Source organism: Portunus trituberculatus, chromosome 38 (genome assembly GCF_017591435.1).
Source record: "Portunus trituberculatus isolate SZX2019 chromosome 38, ASM1759143v1, whole genome shotgun sequence".
NCBI lineage: Eukaryota > Metazoa > Arthropoda > Malacostraca > Decapoda > Portunidae > Portunus > Portunus trituberculatus.
Window position 1 is genome coordinate 2,402,193 of NC_059292.1, and position 15,858 is coordinate 2,418,050.

Below are 15,858 nucleotides of genomic sequence, written 5' to 3' on the forward strand. Positions count from 1 at the left end.
GAGTTATGAAATTTGTACCAAAGTATAAACCGAGAGAGGAAGGAAGAAAGGATTGGTTTAATGCAACTTGTGTTAAGGCTAAGGAAAAGAGAGATGTGGCTTGGAAAAGATGGAAAAGAGCAGGAATATACTAAATAAGGAGAATTATAGAGTGGCGAGAAATGAGTATGTGAGGGTAAGGAGGAGGAAGAAAGAAAATTTGAAAAGATATTGTAGACAAGAGTAAGGAACATCCAAAATTGTTTTACAGGTTCATAAATGGTAAACTTAAAAGAGAGAGTCCATTGAAAGATTAAAAGGAGAGCAAGGGATAGTAGATGACCCTAAGAATATAGCGGAATTGCTAAATAATAGGTTTCAGCAAGTATTTACTGAAGAAACAATGTTTGTAAAGCCTCAGAATGTACAAGGAAATGTGCACATGGATGACATTAAGATACCTAAAAGGAGTTATATAAAATGTTGGAGGAACTTAAAGATGATAAAGCGATGGGACCAGATGAAGTTTCAGGAAAATTATTGAAGGAGTGTAGAGAAGAATTGATTGATCCATTATATGATATTATAAGGTGTTCATTAGAAACAGGGAAGTACCAGTAGAGTGGAAGAGAGCTGAAGTGGTGCCCATTTATAAGGGAGGCAGTAAGGAAGAGCCTCTTAACTATAGACCTGTGTCTCTAACAAGTGTGGTCGGTAAGATTTGTGAGAGGGTGATAAAGAAATATTGGATACGGTTCCTGGAGGATCATAAGTTATTATCGGATCATCAATTTGGCTTCAGGAAAGGGAGGTCATGTGTAACAAATCTACTGAGCTTTTATTCAAGAGTGGTTGACAAAATACAAGAGAGAGAGGATGGATGGACTGTGTATATTTGGATTTAAAGAAAGCTTTTGACAAGGTACCTCACATGAGACTGTTATGGAAATTAGAGATTTATGGAGGACTGAAAGGAAAAGTGTTAAAGTGGATGGAAAACTACTTGAGATGGAGGGAGATGAGAACGGTAATAAGGGATGCAAAGTCGGACTGGTTGGTGGTGGAGAGTGGAGTCCCACAAGGCTCAGTGCTGGCACCAATACTTTTCCTTGTATATATTAATGACATGCCAGAGGGAGTAAACAGTTATATTAATTTGTTTGCGGATGATGCGAAGTTGTGTAGGTGTGTGAAGAGTGAAGAAGATTGTGAAATTTTACAGGCAGACCTGGATAAGATTTGGGAGTGGAGCAAGAGGTGGCAAATGGAATTTAATCTGAGCAAAAGTCATGTGATGGAGATGGGGAAGAGTGGAAGACGGCCAAGAGGGTCATATAAGATGGGTGAAGAAGTAGTGTTGAAAAAGGTGGAAAAGGAAAAGGATTTGGGAGTGATAATACAAGACCATGGGCAGTTTGAGGCTCATATTGATAAGATGTTTGGAGAAACGTATAATTTGATAAAAATATTGGATTAGCCTTCCATTATATGGATAAAGATATGATGAAGAAATTAATTAGTACGGTAATTAGACCAAGATTGGAATATGCTGGAGTGGTTTGGTCCCCTTATAAAAAGAAGCATATAAGGAAGTTGGAGAGATTGCAGAGAATGGCAACAAAAATGGTTCCGGAATTGGCAGAAATGACCTATGAGGAGAGATTAAAAGAAATGAATTTGCTTACCTTGGAACAAAGAAGAGAAAGAGGAGATTTAATACAGGTTTATAAACTGTTGAATGGACTGGATGAAGTGGATAATGAGCAAATGATGTTGAGAGAGGAAAACTTAAATAGAACTACAAGATCGCATAGTAAAAAGATAGCCAAGGAATATGCTTGAAGGATGTGAAGAAATATAGTTTCCCACAAAGATGTGTGGAGGTGTGGAATGGTTTGAGTGAGGAGGTGGTGTCAGCGAGGAGTGTGCATAGTTTTAAAGGAAAGTTGGATGTGTGTAGATATGGAGACGGGGCCACACGAGTATGATACCCAGGCCCTGTAAAATTACAACTAGGTGAACTAGGTGAATACACACACACACACACACACACACACACACACACACACACACACACACAAATAAGTTTTGACTAATCAAGCAAATACTGAAATAAACTTCAAGCAAATACTGAAATAAACTTCATAACTGACAACTACCATATTCTAATAAATAATAACAATATTCACCAATATGTCAGAGAGAGAGAGAGAGAGAGAGAGAGAGAGAGAGAGAGAGAGAGAGAGAGAGAGAGAGAGAGAGAGAGAGAGAGAGAGAGAGAGAGAGAGAGAATTTGTTACCTTGGTTAAGTTCTTTCTCTCTTCACTCCCCTCAGCTTAAATCCAAACATCACATCATATATTCATGCTGGAGATGGATTTACCACCTTATTTTCCTTAAACACTTTAATACACATTACCCTTTTTGGTTCTTTTGATATCACATTCCTACTGCCACTCCTAACCTTTACAAGCTAGGAAAATAGTTACCACATTCAAGAAAGATTAAAACTACCAATGTAGCAAAACTATGCTTTGTCAGAAAAAATGAGAGAATGACAAGTTTCAAGTGCCATCTCCAGCTCTTGAATACCACCACACTCTGTTACTGTCTGACTCACCCCTCTCTTCCCCATGACTTTGCCCTCTAGTGCTTGAGCATCACCACCACTACCACCACAACCCTCTGTTTCAATATCAATAAAAGCACACCTATCTCTTCCAGTGTTATGAAAACAAAACAGACTGACTTCTACATAAAGAAGCATCTATGAGACTCCTGCTTGCATTTCTACCATATATAACTAGATGATTAAAGTAAAACTGAGAAAGAAATTGAGTAGAAGCTGAACTCTATTTTGATGCTGTCTTGAGTAAGAATATTCCTTATGCTATATAAATATATATATATATATATATATATATATATATATATATATATATATATATATATATATATATATATATATATATATATATATATATATATATATATATATATACATATATGAAGCATAGAGTGGTAGGACAAAATCATATACTAGGATCACTCAGCTGCCAATGGCTTCTTCCTAACAAGAAAAATATCATTCCTCTGATGTCCCTCTTCCACTATTAATACTTTCCTACTAACTTTTACTCAATATGATATATTTGGTCCCTTGTGATATTGTGGGGCAAAATGTTGTCTGGCAATGATAAGGATCTGGATGGTGTTGGGGTATTGGTGGCTGTGAAATGGGTAAATGAAGTTGTAAATGTGATGAAGATGAATGACAATCATGATTTTCTTGATGGCTCTACATAGATGAGAGCAAGATAACACTGGCATGAGAATATTTGTTCTTCCACAACCTTACACGAGTCAAAAGACCTGCTTTTGAGATTATCACATGAAGGGTTGAAAGTTTTGAGAAAAGAGGAACTTTAATTTCTAAGTATGAATTTAATAGCCATGTGTATGCTGGAGCCATGCTACTTAAGAGCACACACACACAGAGAGAGAGAGAGAGAGAGAGAGAGAGAGAGAGAGAGAGAGAGAGAGAGAGAGAGAGAGAGAGAGAGAGAGAGAGAGAGAGAGAGAGAGAGAGAGAGAGAGAGAGAGAGAGAGAGAGAGAGAGAGAGAGAGAGAGAGAGAGAGAGAGAGAGAGAGAGCAGGGAGGGGAGGGGTGCCAGAGACTGCTATAGAGCATTATTCATGGAAAGAATGAGTTACCTTAATTACCTAGCTGTCAGGGAGGGCAGCCTGACTCATCACTTTTGTCACTGGTCAGACTGTGAATAAGGCAGTACTACTATGTGTGAAATATTATATGTATTTAAATGACATGTAATGATACAGACAATGACTTAGTATTGGAGTAATTAATTTGATGCTATGATTAGAGAAAAAGGGATAGAAGATGGGATCGGACGTGAGACAAAATATCTATATGGAAGCACAACAGAATATTTGGAAGCTAATGTACAGAGCTAGAAAATACATTTCAACTCAGAGCATACAAGACTGAGGTAGAAGATACTTTTAAATTCTCACTGCAAAGACCGAGTCTCAGAAAGTAAGCTGATGATAAAGAAGGAAGAAATCATGTTTTCATTATGATTACAAAATGAAAAATGAAAATGTGATCTTGTATGTAAGAGAAGTGTTTGAGGTATAACAAGGAAAAGATGATAATTGGCAATGCACATTTTAGTGGTGCATAAAAAATTAAATATAAATGAAGATCTTACATGAAGGTAGTGACATTGTTACTGCATTGTAATGGCTATGGTTAGTCTGCAAGAAATGTAAACGAGATGTGGGTGCACAAGACACAAGTGAAACAAAAACTGTGTAGTAAAATGCAGGTGGAAGAGATAGACAAACTCTAACGGATTGCCCCGAGTTAAAAGTCATTCATTGTATAGAAATATTTTCACTTGGGATATCTGATCCGTGTATAGGTGATGCACGTGTTTGTGTAGAGGCATGCAAGAAGTTCTGCAAATCACATCCCTTACAGGGACTCTCTCTTCAATCAGTGTGAGGACTGTACTCAGAATATAATGTCTTTGGTAGTGAAATATGGTCAGTGAGGAACGATACTCACAGGTTTCATGCATGGTGCACCACTACAAAACAGACCACAGATCACAAATGCTATATTGAGGATAGATATGAACTAAAGTGGAATGGTCAGGGCATGTTGAGAGAATAAAGAAGAGCAAGCACAAGAAAGTAATTAGACATAAATATAAATAGTATTTCTTAAAGGTAGACCTCCCAAAATTTTGGATGACAAGGTTCATAAGCACTTCAGGGCCATTCTTGTGCAGAGAGGCTGCTGGAGATCATAAAACTGAAGAGCCATCAGTGAGTGGACAGGCCAGGCACAATGAGCCTTTTAAAATTAAGATGATGATAATATGATGATGGTAATGAAGACAATGACAAAAATTATGATGATGATGATGATGAAGCCTGTACAGCAATCTTACATCACATCCCTAAGGCTGATCCCACATTCATGATTATGGAATCCACACAACCCTTTCCTGTGTCCTGCAATAATAAACTCCTGTAAGTAATCCTACTACCCAAACACCACACGTCATACCTGTGGAGGAGTTATCCCAACTTCCATACGTATCCCAGCCCTACCACCACCATCACCACCACCACCTGACCTCACAAATTGTCAGGAATTGGGGTCTTGCAGTTGCCGTGGATTATCTTGAGCTCTTCTGGACAGTTGAAGTACAAGTCGAACACAGCCTGGTAGCCGTGTCCCCGCCACCAGTCACACAACTGCCGGTTCCAGCCACAGGGGAGGGAGTAGAAGAGTTCCGGGTGGTCAAGGGCAATCAGAGTGTAGAGATCCTGGTCTCCCAAGTGGCCCTGGAAACTGTAGTGCTGTGTTCGTTCCACCAGCTTGGGTCTCTTCTGATAGCTCTCTGTACGACCACGATGGAACAAAGGAAGAGGAAGAATACTTGAGAGCCAGTTATTCTACAGATGCCTTCACTAATGAGTACACTTCCAAGAAAATGTTATACTGAAATTATATCACAGTTTACTCAGAATTCTAAACTCCAGAAACCTAAAAGATCCTCAAGTTATGACATAACTTATTCATATTTTTCACACTAATACAATGCAAAAGTAATGTTATGATAATGAATGATAATACAGTTCAACATCACTGACAAAGGTGGGTAGATAATCAAGATAAGCCATACACTCACTCAATAAACAAAGAAATAAATGACACACAGGCATTACAATTATCATTCTAAATATTTATTTTTCTGAACCCTTACTCCCTCTATGAGTGCCCTCTAAATATGGAGGCACAGCAGAAAAGTCACCATCTGTCCCTATCCAAGGATCCAAGACATGTATTCATGCACTATTGTAAATTTGGCTTCCACACTTAATAAAGAATTATTATAATTACAAGGACTCACTTATTATTTGTGATTCCCTCAGCTTATTGATGTCAATGAGCACCACACCACTGTTGAAGCCGGTAAAGCCACCCTCAGATGGGGGACTGCCAAGGGTGGTGTTGGGGTGAGTACGGCGGTACACTGAGAGCAGGTGGCGGTACACTGGAGACTGCTCTTGTGTCATGCCCATCACGTTGCTTGGTGTGAATCTCTCAAAGTGGGAGTGAAGCTCTGCTACATCACCCTTCACCTGAGGAGGATATAAGTTGAATATGATGAAGTACAGGATTTTCTATTTTCATGTAAATGGCACCATCTATGACCAAAAAAAATCCACTGCTAATACTATGGCAGGAGATTGTAGTGGAGGCATGGAATTGAGTGAAAGATGGACTGTTACCTTATACTCCATCAAAACTTTCTTATACAGTAATACCTCAAGATACGATCACCCCAACATACAATTTTTTTTCATATACGACGAAAAATTTCATATAATTTACGTCTTGAAATACAAAGATATTTTTAAGATATGAATAACCATCGGTAGGTGGCGCAGCGATCGCTCGGCTACCCGCGTCCACTCAAACATTCAGCCCGCGTTGTATATCGTTGTTCATCCTTTGTGCATGTATGTCTGTGCTCCTTGGCAGTGTGTATTTTTTTTCTTAAGTTTTGTGATCACGAGTCCCAAAAGTAAAAGTCTGGCGAGAAACACACAAAATAGCCTGTATTCACATACTGATTACACTTAGAAATTCAATAAACAAGTGAGTACAAATGGTGTTCTGCCCACAAGCAACTCTTCCTCTTTGCAATGCAAAAAAACCAGGTCTCTAGATGTCATGGTTACCAAAATATCACAGGTTGAATGAGGTAGTATCATCGGTTTACGTGGCCTTGCATCCGATCGGGTTCAGCGTCCTTGGCTAGAGCGATAGAAAACGGGCCCCTTGTATCCTCTCTCTCTCATCTGTCGCATGTTCTGATACCACTCTCATTCAAAAGTTGTCTCCCCGTAACATGGCGAGAGATCCGAGGTATAGAAGTAAGGCGCGCGGGAGAGGTGGCGGAATCAGACACAGTGAAATCACTGTCGCTCCCACCATCCATCGTTGGTGACACATTGATGTAGAGCATAATGTTTACTCCTGATGAGTGTTGCCAGCTCACAAACAAAGACAACAGGAAGGAAATAGCCAAAATATAGCCGTAAAAAGCCTAAACATCTATCGACGTGCCCCGAGTCTTGCGTGATGAACGTCCATCGATGTGTCCTGAGTTTTGCGGGTTAAGTTGTTTTTTCGGGCAATATAGTTAATTTATATCATGCATACAATAAACATTGTATTTATCTTATATTAAATCTATATTTGGTTGGTATTTAAAGCATGTTCATTTTGGGGGGAGGGCTTAAATTCATATCACAAGAACGAATTAATTCTATTTCCATTAATTTCTATGGGAAAAATTGATTTGATATACAAATTTTTCTTATATACAATGATCGTCACGGAACGAATTAAATTTGTATGTTGAAGTACCACTGTACTTGAATATTTCTTTTAGATATCCACAGGAACTTTATTCAAGTCTGTCTGCTTGTCTTTAGTCTCCTTAGGATCCAAAAAACCTCTTTTTAAATACAACAGCAAGATTCACATCTATTTCTCAGATTTCCTTGCACTAGTTGTAAACAAAAGCACATTGATGTATCTTTCAGCTGACCTTGATGTCAATGTCCATCAGAATGACACGCTCCAAGCCAGGCAGAAGTTGATGAAGGTGGAGGGAGAAGAAGAAGAGAGCATCACGATAGTAGGAATTGGCTCGACGTGTGAAAAACTCTTGCAGGACTGTGACTGATGACTCAATCTCTGGGATGAAATCATCAGCCGACACATACACCAGCTGGCAGAGAGGAACAAGAAGCTACTACTAATCACCTTATGTCTTTTATTATGGAGTGGGTAGTGCTAGGAGAAAATAAAAAAAAAAAATAAAAAAAAAATAAAAAAATAAAAAAATAAAAAAAAAACATACTAAGTTAATAACAAGTATACAATAAATACTATATGTACCATTTACTTTAGAAATCAAAACCAAATAACAAGATTGTGTTGAAGGCATATACGCAACACTCAAAGAATTAAACACAGGTCAGTACATTATATTCCCACACAATACAATACAAAACTGTAAAAAAGGGAAGAATAATATGTTTAAAATAAAATGAATGCAAAAACTTTTTGTATAGGAAGGTGATCCTGAATGCATAGATGAATAACATAGTGAAAGCTATACTAACCTTGATGTGTCTGGAATCAAGCTGGTTGGTGGCTTGTACCTCGTTGATGATCTTGGTGGCCGTGTGGAAGCCGTCCTCATCTGTGATGAGGTGAAGGCGGAGCGGTGCTGATGAGTGTGCCAGCAGGGACCCCGCAGCCACCCTCAGTTGATTCTGAGAGTGAGGAAGACATTAGGACACCAATAATAATCATATGTTGTAATGAAGGACTTGGCAAAATTGTTTATCATCTGATGCCTCTTAAAGCAGCCCTGTAGCAAAAAATACATCTTGACTTTCTTTTATTCATGCGTGAAGCTGTGGCAAAATGCTAACACACATATCAAATACAGTCAACAAGTTTCCAGACAAACAAACAGCATAAGATATGACTGTTCAAAGTTGTTTTTCTTTTCTTTTCTTTTTTACCAAGCCAGTTTTCCAAATCTGGGATAATTTCTAATTTTCCATCATTCATTAAGAAGTCAAGGCTATGAGTCTGGCAATTCTAGATGTTCTTATGTTGCTAAGAAGGAAAGACAAGATACCTTACCTGCAGTGGCCAGTTGTCCCGTGCATGTGTGAAGATGAATGCTACATCCAGTGGTGGTCGGTATAGAAGGTCATTTTCCCTAGCATCTAAAGGCACAGCTTCCTGCTGCTGATTGAATACAGGGAATGGAGGCATGTTAACTGCAAGGTCCTTTTCCTGAATCATTACAAGGCCTTCTTGAACCACAGTAGATGATGGGCCCTGCAGGGGAGCTGGTTGGGCATCTCTCCATCCACAAAGGAATATGATGGCAGCAGCAAAGGTGAGAAGCAGAAATGCATGTCCAAGATTCCGTAGTCGGCGAAACATGATCCAGAAAAGTGAGGAAGGCTTGATAGGCAAGCAGGCAGACAGGCAGGCAGAAAAGAGGCAGCAGCCTGAACTGTCCTGTGCCTCTCCTTCAATGATTCACTGTAATGAAGAATGATAATGTTAATCACTTAGTGAATGTTGCAGTGGGAACAAAGTGACAGTAACAGTATTTTTAGTAAAATAACTACATTTGATTTTGAAACTTAAAAGATTCAACATGCTTATGTCGCAAAAACTAAAATTATCAATTATTGATAATTTGGAATAAAAAAAATATCACCAATACCAATGAATTGATAATGCAATAAGAATAATTATCAGATAGCTTAAATATTTTCATGTAAGAGGGGAAAGCCAGCTAAGAGCAAAAAAAAGAGGTCCACTTTGTTGCCAGTCCCCTTACAGGTCTGAGAGAGTTTGCCAAAAATAAAGGGATAAATGTCTGATATCATTATCATGATAATTCATTGTAACAACACTCACTTAAAGGATATAAATTAGATGATTTTTCAAAATTAATTGGCTTACTTTCAGTGGTTTCATATTAACCAGTCTAATTTAGTTAGGTTGGAGGCAGAGGAGGAGGAGGAGGTAGTACACACCTGCTGAAATTATAATTTACTCCCAGCAAGGTCTAATAACAATTTAGTTCTTATCTGGACCAGTTCAGGGGGTGCTGTGAACTTACAATTAAAGCTAGTTATGACTTCCCTGAAGTGGAACGCACATACATACATACATACATGCACGCACGCACGCACGCACACACACACATACACGTCCGGTAGCTCAGTGGTTAGAGCGCTGGCTTCACAAGCCAGAGGACTGGGGTTCGATTCCCCGGCCGGGTGGAGATATTTGGGTGTGTCTCCTTTCACGTGTAGCCCCTGTTCACCTAACAGTGAGTAGGTACAGGATGTAAGTCGAGGAGTTGTGACCTTGTTGTCCCGGTGTGTGGTGTGTGCCTGGTCTCAGGCCTATCCGAAGATCGGAAATAATGAGCTCTGAGCTCGTTCCGTAGGGTAACGTCTGGCTGTCTCGTCAGAGACTGCAGCAGATCAAACAAACAGTGAAACACACACACACACACACACACACACACACACACACACACACACACACACACACACACCACTTCAAATTAACAAATGGCAACTCAAAAACCAGACTCAGAGTCCCCTTCTGGGGAGGGGACCAGGTCAGAATGGTCTCTTGATATCGACCTTAAATGTCTGTCCTGTCTATCTCTACTCTAACTCCTCTGACTATAAGAAATTCTTTGACTATTTAACTTCCAAAGTGAACCACATTCTATCCCTCTATCCTTTCATGGAGATCTCTATCCTTGGAGATTTCAATGTTCACCACCAGCTTTGGCTTTCCTCTCCCTTCGCTGGCCATCCTGGTGAACTAGCCTTCAACTTTGCTATCCTCCATGACCTAGAACAACTGGTGCAACACCCTACTTGTATTCCTGACCGTCTTGAAGATACACTCAACATTCTTGACTTTTTCCTTACCTCAAATGCTTCTGCTAATGCTGTTTCCCTAGCTTTTACGTTGGGCTCCTCTGATCACAATCTAATATCTGTATGTTTATTTCTCCAATTCCTTCTCAGGATCCCCTCTGGTGTTTTACCTCTGCTAGTTGAGGGGTCCTAAGGAGGTATTATGCTGATTTTCCCTGCAATGATTACTGTTTCCATGTCAGATACCCATCTCTGTGTGTTGAACACATAACAGAGGTGATAGTGTCTGGCATGGCAGCGTACATTCCTCATTCTTTTCCTCAATCTAAACCTTCCAAACTTTGGTTTAACACAGCCTTTTTTCATGCTATACATGATAGAGGGGTTGCCCACAAAAGGTACTTCAACCTTCCATCACCCAAATCTCATCCACTTTATAATTCTGCTGGAATCATGCCAAGTCTATTCTTCAACTTGCCAAACACTCCTTGATTATTAGAAAATAAAAAATCTCTCTAAACTAAATTTCTCTTGAGACTTCTGGCATCTGGCCAAAAACATCTCCCATAACTTTACTTCTTCATCTTTCCCTCCTTTATTTCATCCTGATGACACCACTATCATCTCATCTGTCTCCAAAGCTGAACTCTTCTCTCAAACGTTTGCTCATAACTCTACCTTGGATGATTCTGGGCTTGTCCCTCCATCTCCTCCTCCCTATGACTATTTCATGCCTTTAATTAAAATTCTTCGCAATGATGTTTTCCATGCCCACACTGGCCTAAGCCCTCAAAGGCTTATGAACCTGATGGGGTCCCGCCTATTGTTCTCATAAACTGTGCTTCTGTGCTTGCACCTTGCCTGGCCAACTCTTTCAACTATGTCTATTGACTTTTACCTTTCCTTCTTGTTGGAAGTTTGCCTATATTCAGCCTCTTCCTAAAAAGGGTGACCATTCTAATCCCTTAAACTACTGCCCTATAGCTTTAATCTCTTGCTTGTCTAAAGTCTGAATATATTCTCAATAGGAAGATTCTTAAACATGTCATTTCATAATCTTCTATCTGATTGCCAGCGTGGCTTCTGTCAGGGGTGCTCTATTGGATCTTCTGGATTTCCTTACCAAGTCTTGGTCATCCTCTTTTAGAAATTTCAGTGAAACATTTGCTACTGTGTTAGACATGTCAAAAGCTTTTGATAAAGTTGGCACAAAGCTTTGTTCTCAAAACTACCCTCCCATGATTATTTCTATCTTTCTCTCTTCAACTTCATTTCAAGTTTCCTCTCTGACCATTTACTCTATTGCTGCTGTGGTAGGTGGCCAATGTTCTTCTCCTAAACCTACTAAGTGGTGATTCTCAGGGTTCTATCCTGTCATCCACTCTCTTATCATTATTTATCAATGATCTTCTAAACCAAACTTCTTGTCCTATCCACTCTTACACCAATGATACTGTCCTACACTTTTCCACATACTCAGACATCCAATCTTTAAGGAAGTTAACAGTTCCTGCAGGAACACCAGATAATGCCTGACTTCTGATCTTTCTAAGATTTCTGATTGGGGCAGAGAAAACTCAGTAGTGTTCAATGCCACAAAAAACTCAATTTCTTCATTAGTCAACTGGACACAACCTTACAGACAACTATCCACTCTTCTTCAATGACACTCAAATGTCACACTCTTCTACACTGAATATCCTCAGTCTGTCCTTTATTTATAATTTAAACTGAAAACTTCACATCATCCCTTGCTAAAACAGCTCCTACGAAGTCAGATGTTCTGAGGCATCTCCACCAGTTTTTCTCACCCTCCCAACTGCTAACTATGTACAAGGGCCTTACTTGCCCATGTATGGAGTACTCTTTGCATGTATGTGGGAGGGATTCCACTCAGTTTTATTAGATAGGGTGGAATAAAAAAAAAATTTCGTCTTATCAACTTCTCTCCTCTCCTTTTTTTTTTTTTTTTTATGTAGGAGGGAAGCCAGCCAAGGGCAACACAATATTTAAAAAAAGGCGCACTTGAAGTGCTTGTTTCCTTAAAAAGTAGTAAGAAATTAGCCAAAATCAAGGAAGAAATGTCTTGAAACCTCCCTCTTAAAAGAAGTAAAGTAGTAGGAAGACAGAAATACAGAAGCAGGCAGGAAGTTCCAGAGTTTACCAAAAAAAGTTATGAATGATTGAGTGTACTGGTTAACTCTTGCATTAGAGAGTTGGACAGAATACGGCTGAGAGGAAGAAGAAAACCTTGTGCAGCAAGGCCGCAGGAGGAAGGGAGGCATGCAGTTAGCAAGATCAGTAGAGCAGTTAGCATGAAAGTAGCGATAAAAGATAGAAAGAGATGCAACATTTTGGCAGTGAGAAAGAGGTCGAAGACAGTCAGTCAGAGGAGGAGAGTTGATGAGACAAAAAGCTCTAAATTCCACCCTATATAAATAAGACTGACTGATGATCTTCAGCCTCTTTCTTACCACTTAAGTTGTATCTCTATCTTCACCTGCTATTTTTCATAATAAATGCTCTATTGATTATGCTAACTGCATGCCTCCCCTCCTCCTGCTGCCTTGCTGCACAAGGCTTTCTTCTTCCTCTCATCCCTATCCTGTCCAACTCTCTAATACAAGAGTTATCCAGTACTCTCAATTATTCAAATCTTTCTCTGGTAAACTCTGGAACTCCCTACCTGCTTCTGTATTTCCAACTTGCTATGACAACTTTGGTAAATTTTTAGTTTAATACAATATCCCCTATCTCTACCATCACACCCCCAATCCCTCCAACAAGCTTGGGGGTCTTTAGGGAATCAGGGGTTTTGGGTGGGGGACATATATGAGTGTTATATGGCTTTTTGAAAAATCTAAGAAAATTTCCCTAAATATTTGAAGAATTTCCCTAAATCTAAAGATATTTCCTTAAATCTAAGGATATTTGTCCAAATCTAGGAAAATATCCCTAAATGTAGGGATGTTTTACATAACATAACCTTCCCCCCCTATAACACTAACCTAACAATGTATCCTAGCCGGGGGGCTGTGCCCCCCCGGACCCCCCCTATAACACTAACTTAACCCTAACCTAACATATCCTAGCCAGGGGGAGGGGGGCTGCACCCACCCCCCAGACCCCCCTATAACACTAACCTAACCCTAACAAAAACCTAACCTACCGTATCCTTGCTTTGGGGCTGCTTCCCCCACACCGGTTCTCTTATAGATTGACACAATATGCCCTATCTCTACTAACAATACCCCTCCTCACAATACCTTAACAAAAGGTTGAAGGTCCTGGCTGTAGGACATCTTCTCGATTGTCGTTAAGTTCACTGTCCTCCACAGGGACAGCAGGAGCGATGATTTCCCAGTAATCAAATTCGCAACATTTACAACTAATGTCAACAGTGGCCATGGCTGAACTGCGCACACAGATGTCTTTGTGCACCTGTCTGCCCAGCTGTGCCCCGCCTACGAATACCTATAGCAAATTCTCATTGGCGCACCTCGTCATGTTAAGAGGTGGTAGCACGTCATTGGACAAAAGAACTATAGACACAATAAGAATCCTATTCAGCAGTTACTCACACACCCCATCTATAAAGAAATGCAAGTCAGTGTACTGCTCATTTCCAAGTGTGATGGAGCTCCGAGGCTCGCTGCAGCTTGCTGGACTTTAAGAAACTCGCCGAACACCGCACATTCCCAGACCTATTGTAGTGTTATTATTAATTTGCGGGAGGTAGTGTACTTACTGAAAATGTTGTAAATAGTAAGAACAACAACCTAAGGGTGGCCAAAACTATCTAAAGTTTATTGTACTAAACTGTAACAGAACCACAACTTCATTTAAGAGGAAGGTTTCAAGACATTTATCTTATTTTTGGGAGGCTAACTCTCAGACCTGCAATGGGACAGCCAACTAAGCAGGCATTTTTTTGTTATATGTTGTTCTTGGTCAGTTTTCCCCTCTTATATACAAAAAAAAAAAGGGGTTGAAATTTATCATTAGTTAGGTTAGATTTAATTAAAAGAATGCTGGTAACATCAAGATCAACAGCATGATAGCCATAAAAAAAAAAACAGCAGTAATGCGACTATTTACTTCTGGAGGTAAGAAGCAATATCTTAGGTCTATATTTGCCAAAATTGTAAATAGGGCAGTGTATCTCTTTTTAATGTTCATCCTATGTTCCTTAAGAAAGGGAGGAGGCACGGCAAAATGACAACAGAGTGACTTGTGACAAAAGTGACAAAGTAATGGCTGATTATTTGAGCACGCATAAAGACTTGTAAGAAAAAAAATGTCAACCAAATAGTTAGCATTCATTCTGGACACTTACCAAAAGTACTAACTGCATGCTTTCAAGCATCAGCCACACTGACAGATGGTCATGTTCAAACCACCACCTTCTGCACACCAGAAAAGACAACATAGTGTATATTAAATAAGGAATGAATACCAAAAACACACAGAAATCCTCATCTTACCCCAGAGCATCCCCGCCACCACCAGGCAGCCCCTCTGCCACCCACCACCACCACACACATTCACGTTTAACAAAACACTGAGGAAAAATACATCACCAATGCCTACATGACTTAATCCCCTTAGTTTGTATAGCAGCACAACACCATGCAGCAACCTCCATCACTCCTCTCCGGTTGTCGAGGTAGTGGCAAGACAACACCATCACCACCACCACTAAGGAACATAAACACAATCTTTGTTCATTATTCCAAGCACGGTCCACCCAGCCACCTGTCACTGTCACCTGTCACCTGGCGGGACCTTGGCATGGTGTGGGGGACTACACATCACACTCACACACTCACCTGGGTTATGTCATTACAAGAGGTGGTGCTGCGGGTCGGTAACGAGGTGATGAAGTGATGTGGCAGGCGTGCAAACTTGAATGACGTGTTGTGTTGTTTACACTTTATACTCACCATCACTCTGCATGTCATTCACCACCACTCACCATCACTCTGTCATATCCAACACCATTCTGTCACTCAGCGTTATCATTAACAATCTACACCACGTTCATTTTCACTAACCACTGGTTTCACTATCACCTACTCAATTACTAATGAGAAGACTCGCCATCTGTGTTTTCTTAATTGCTCGGTATTTCCCCACATCAACATAAGTTTAAATTGTACCGTAATTAAATTGTTTCCAATATCGCAAGTGTCAAGCAACGCATATAAACCTCTCCGTGATGGTCCAGGCAAATCACCACACGTACACACATTTCTCATTCTCTGCCTCCACTAACTTGTTTAAGCCTAAATAGTAATTCAGTTCGACAGTGGTGATCATAGACAACTG

General features: G+C 39.9%; 1 protein-coding gene across 7 annotated transcripts; it reads right to left on the reverse strand.

The window, feature by feature from the left end:
- Positions 1 to 2,234: 2,234 nt before the first annotated feature.
- On the reverse strand, positions 2,235 to 15,536 carry LOC123514520 (xyloside xylosyltransferase 1-like). 7 transcript variants are annotated; one of them, XM_045272408.1, is made up of 8 exons: positions 15,360 to 15,536; positions 15,121 to 15,228; positions 14,867 to 14,936; positions 8,750 to 9,160; positions 8,218 to 8,370; positions 7,638 to 7,841; positions 5,928 to 6,159; positions 2,235 to 5,414 (listed from the first exon to the last, which is right to left on the reverse strand). In XM_045272408.1, the coding sequence occupies exons 4-8, from the start codon at positions 9,056 to 9,058 to the stop codon at positions 5,149 to 5,151; spliced, it is 1,164 nt and encodes a 387-aa protein (XP_045128343.1). In that variant the 5' UTR covers positions 9,059 to 9,160; positions 14,867 to 14,936; positions 15,121 to 15,228; positions 15,360 to 15,536; the 3' UTR covers positions 2,235 to 5,148. The 7 variants fall into 7 exon arrangements, with proteins under 7 accessions (XP_045128343.1, XP_045128342.1, XP_045128344.1 ...); XM_045272407.1 differs by lacking the exon at positions 15,121 to 15,228; XM_045272409.1 differs by lacking the exon at positions 14,867 to 14,936.
- Positions 15,537 to 15,858: the final 322 nt, after the last annotated feature.

Bases quoted from the DNA above. Each gene is read 5' to 3' on its own strand.
- LOC123514520 (XM_045272407.1), bottom strand. From the start codon at position 9,058: ATGTTTCGCCGACTACGGAATCTTGGACATGCATTTCTGCTTCTCACC. The intron at 6,160-7,637 runs GTCAGCTGAAAG...TATCCTCCTCAG, and splicing joins TGATGGACATTGACATCAAG to GTGAAGGGTGATGTAGCAGA. The intron at 5,415-5,927 runs GTGAGTCCTTGT...GTGGTCGTACAG, and splicing joins GAGGGAATCACAAATAATAA to AGAGCTATCAGAAGAGACCC.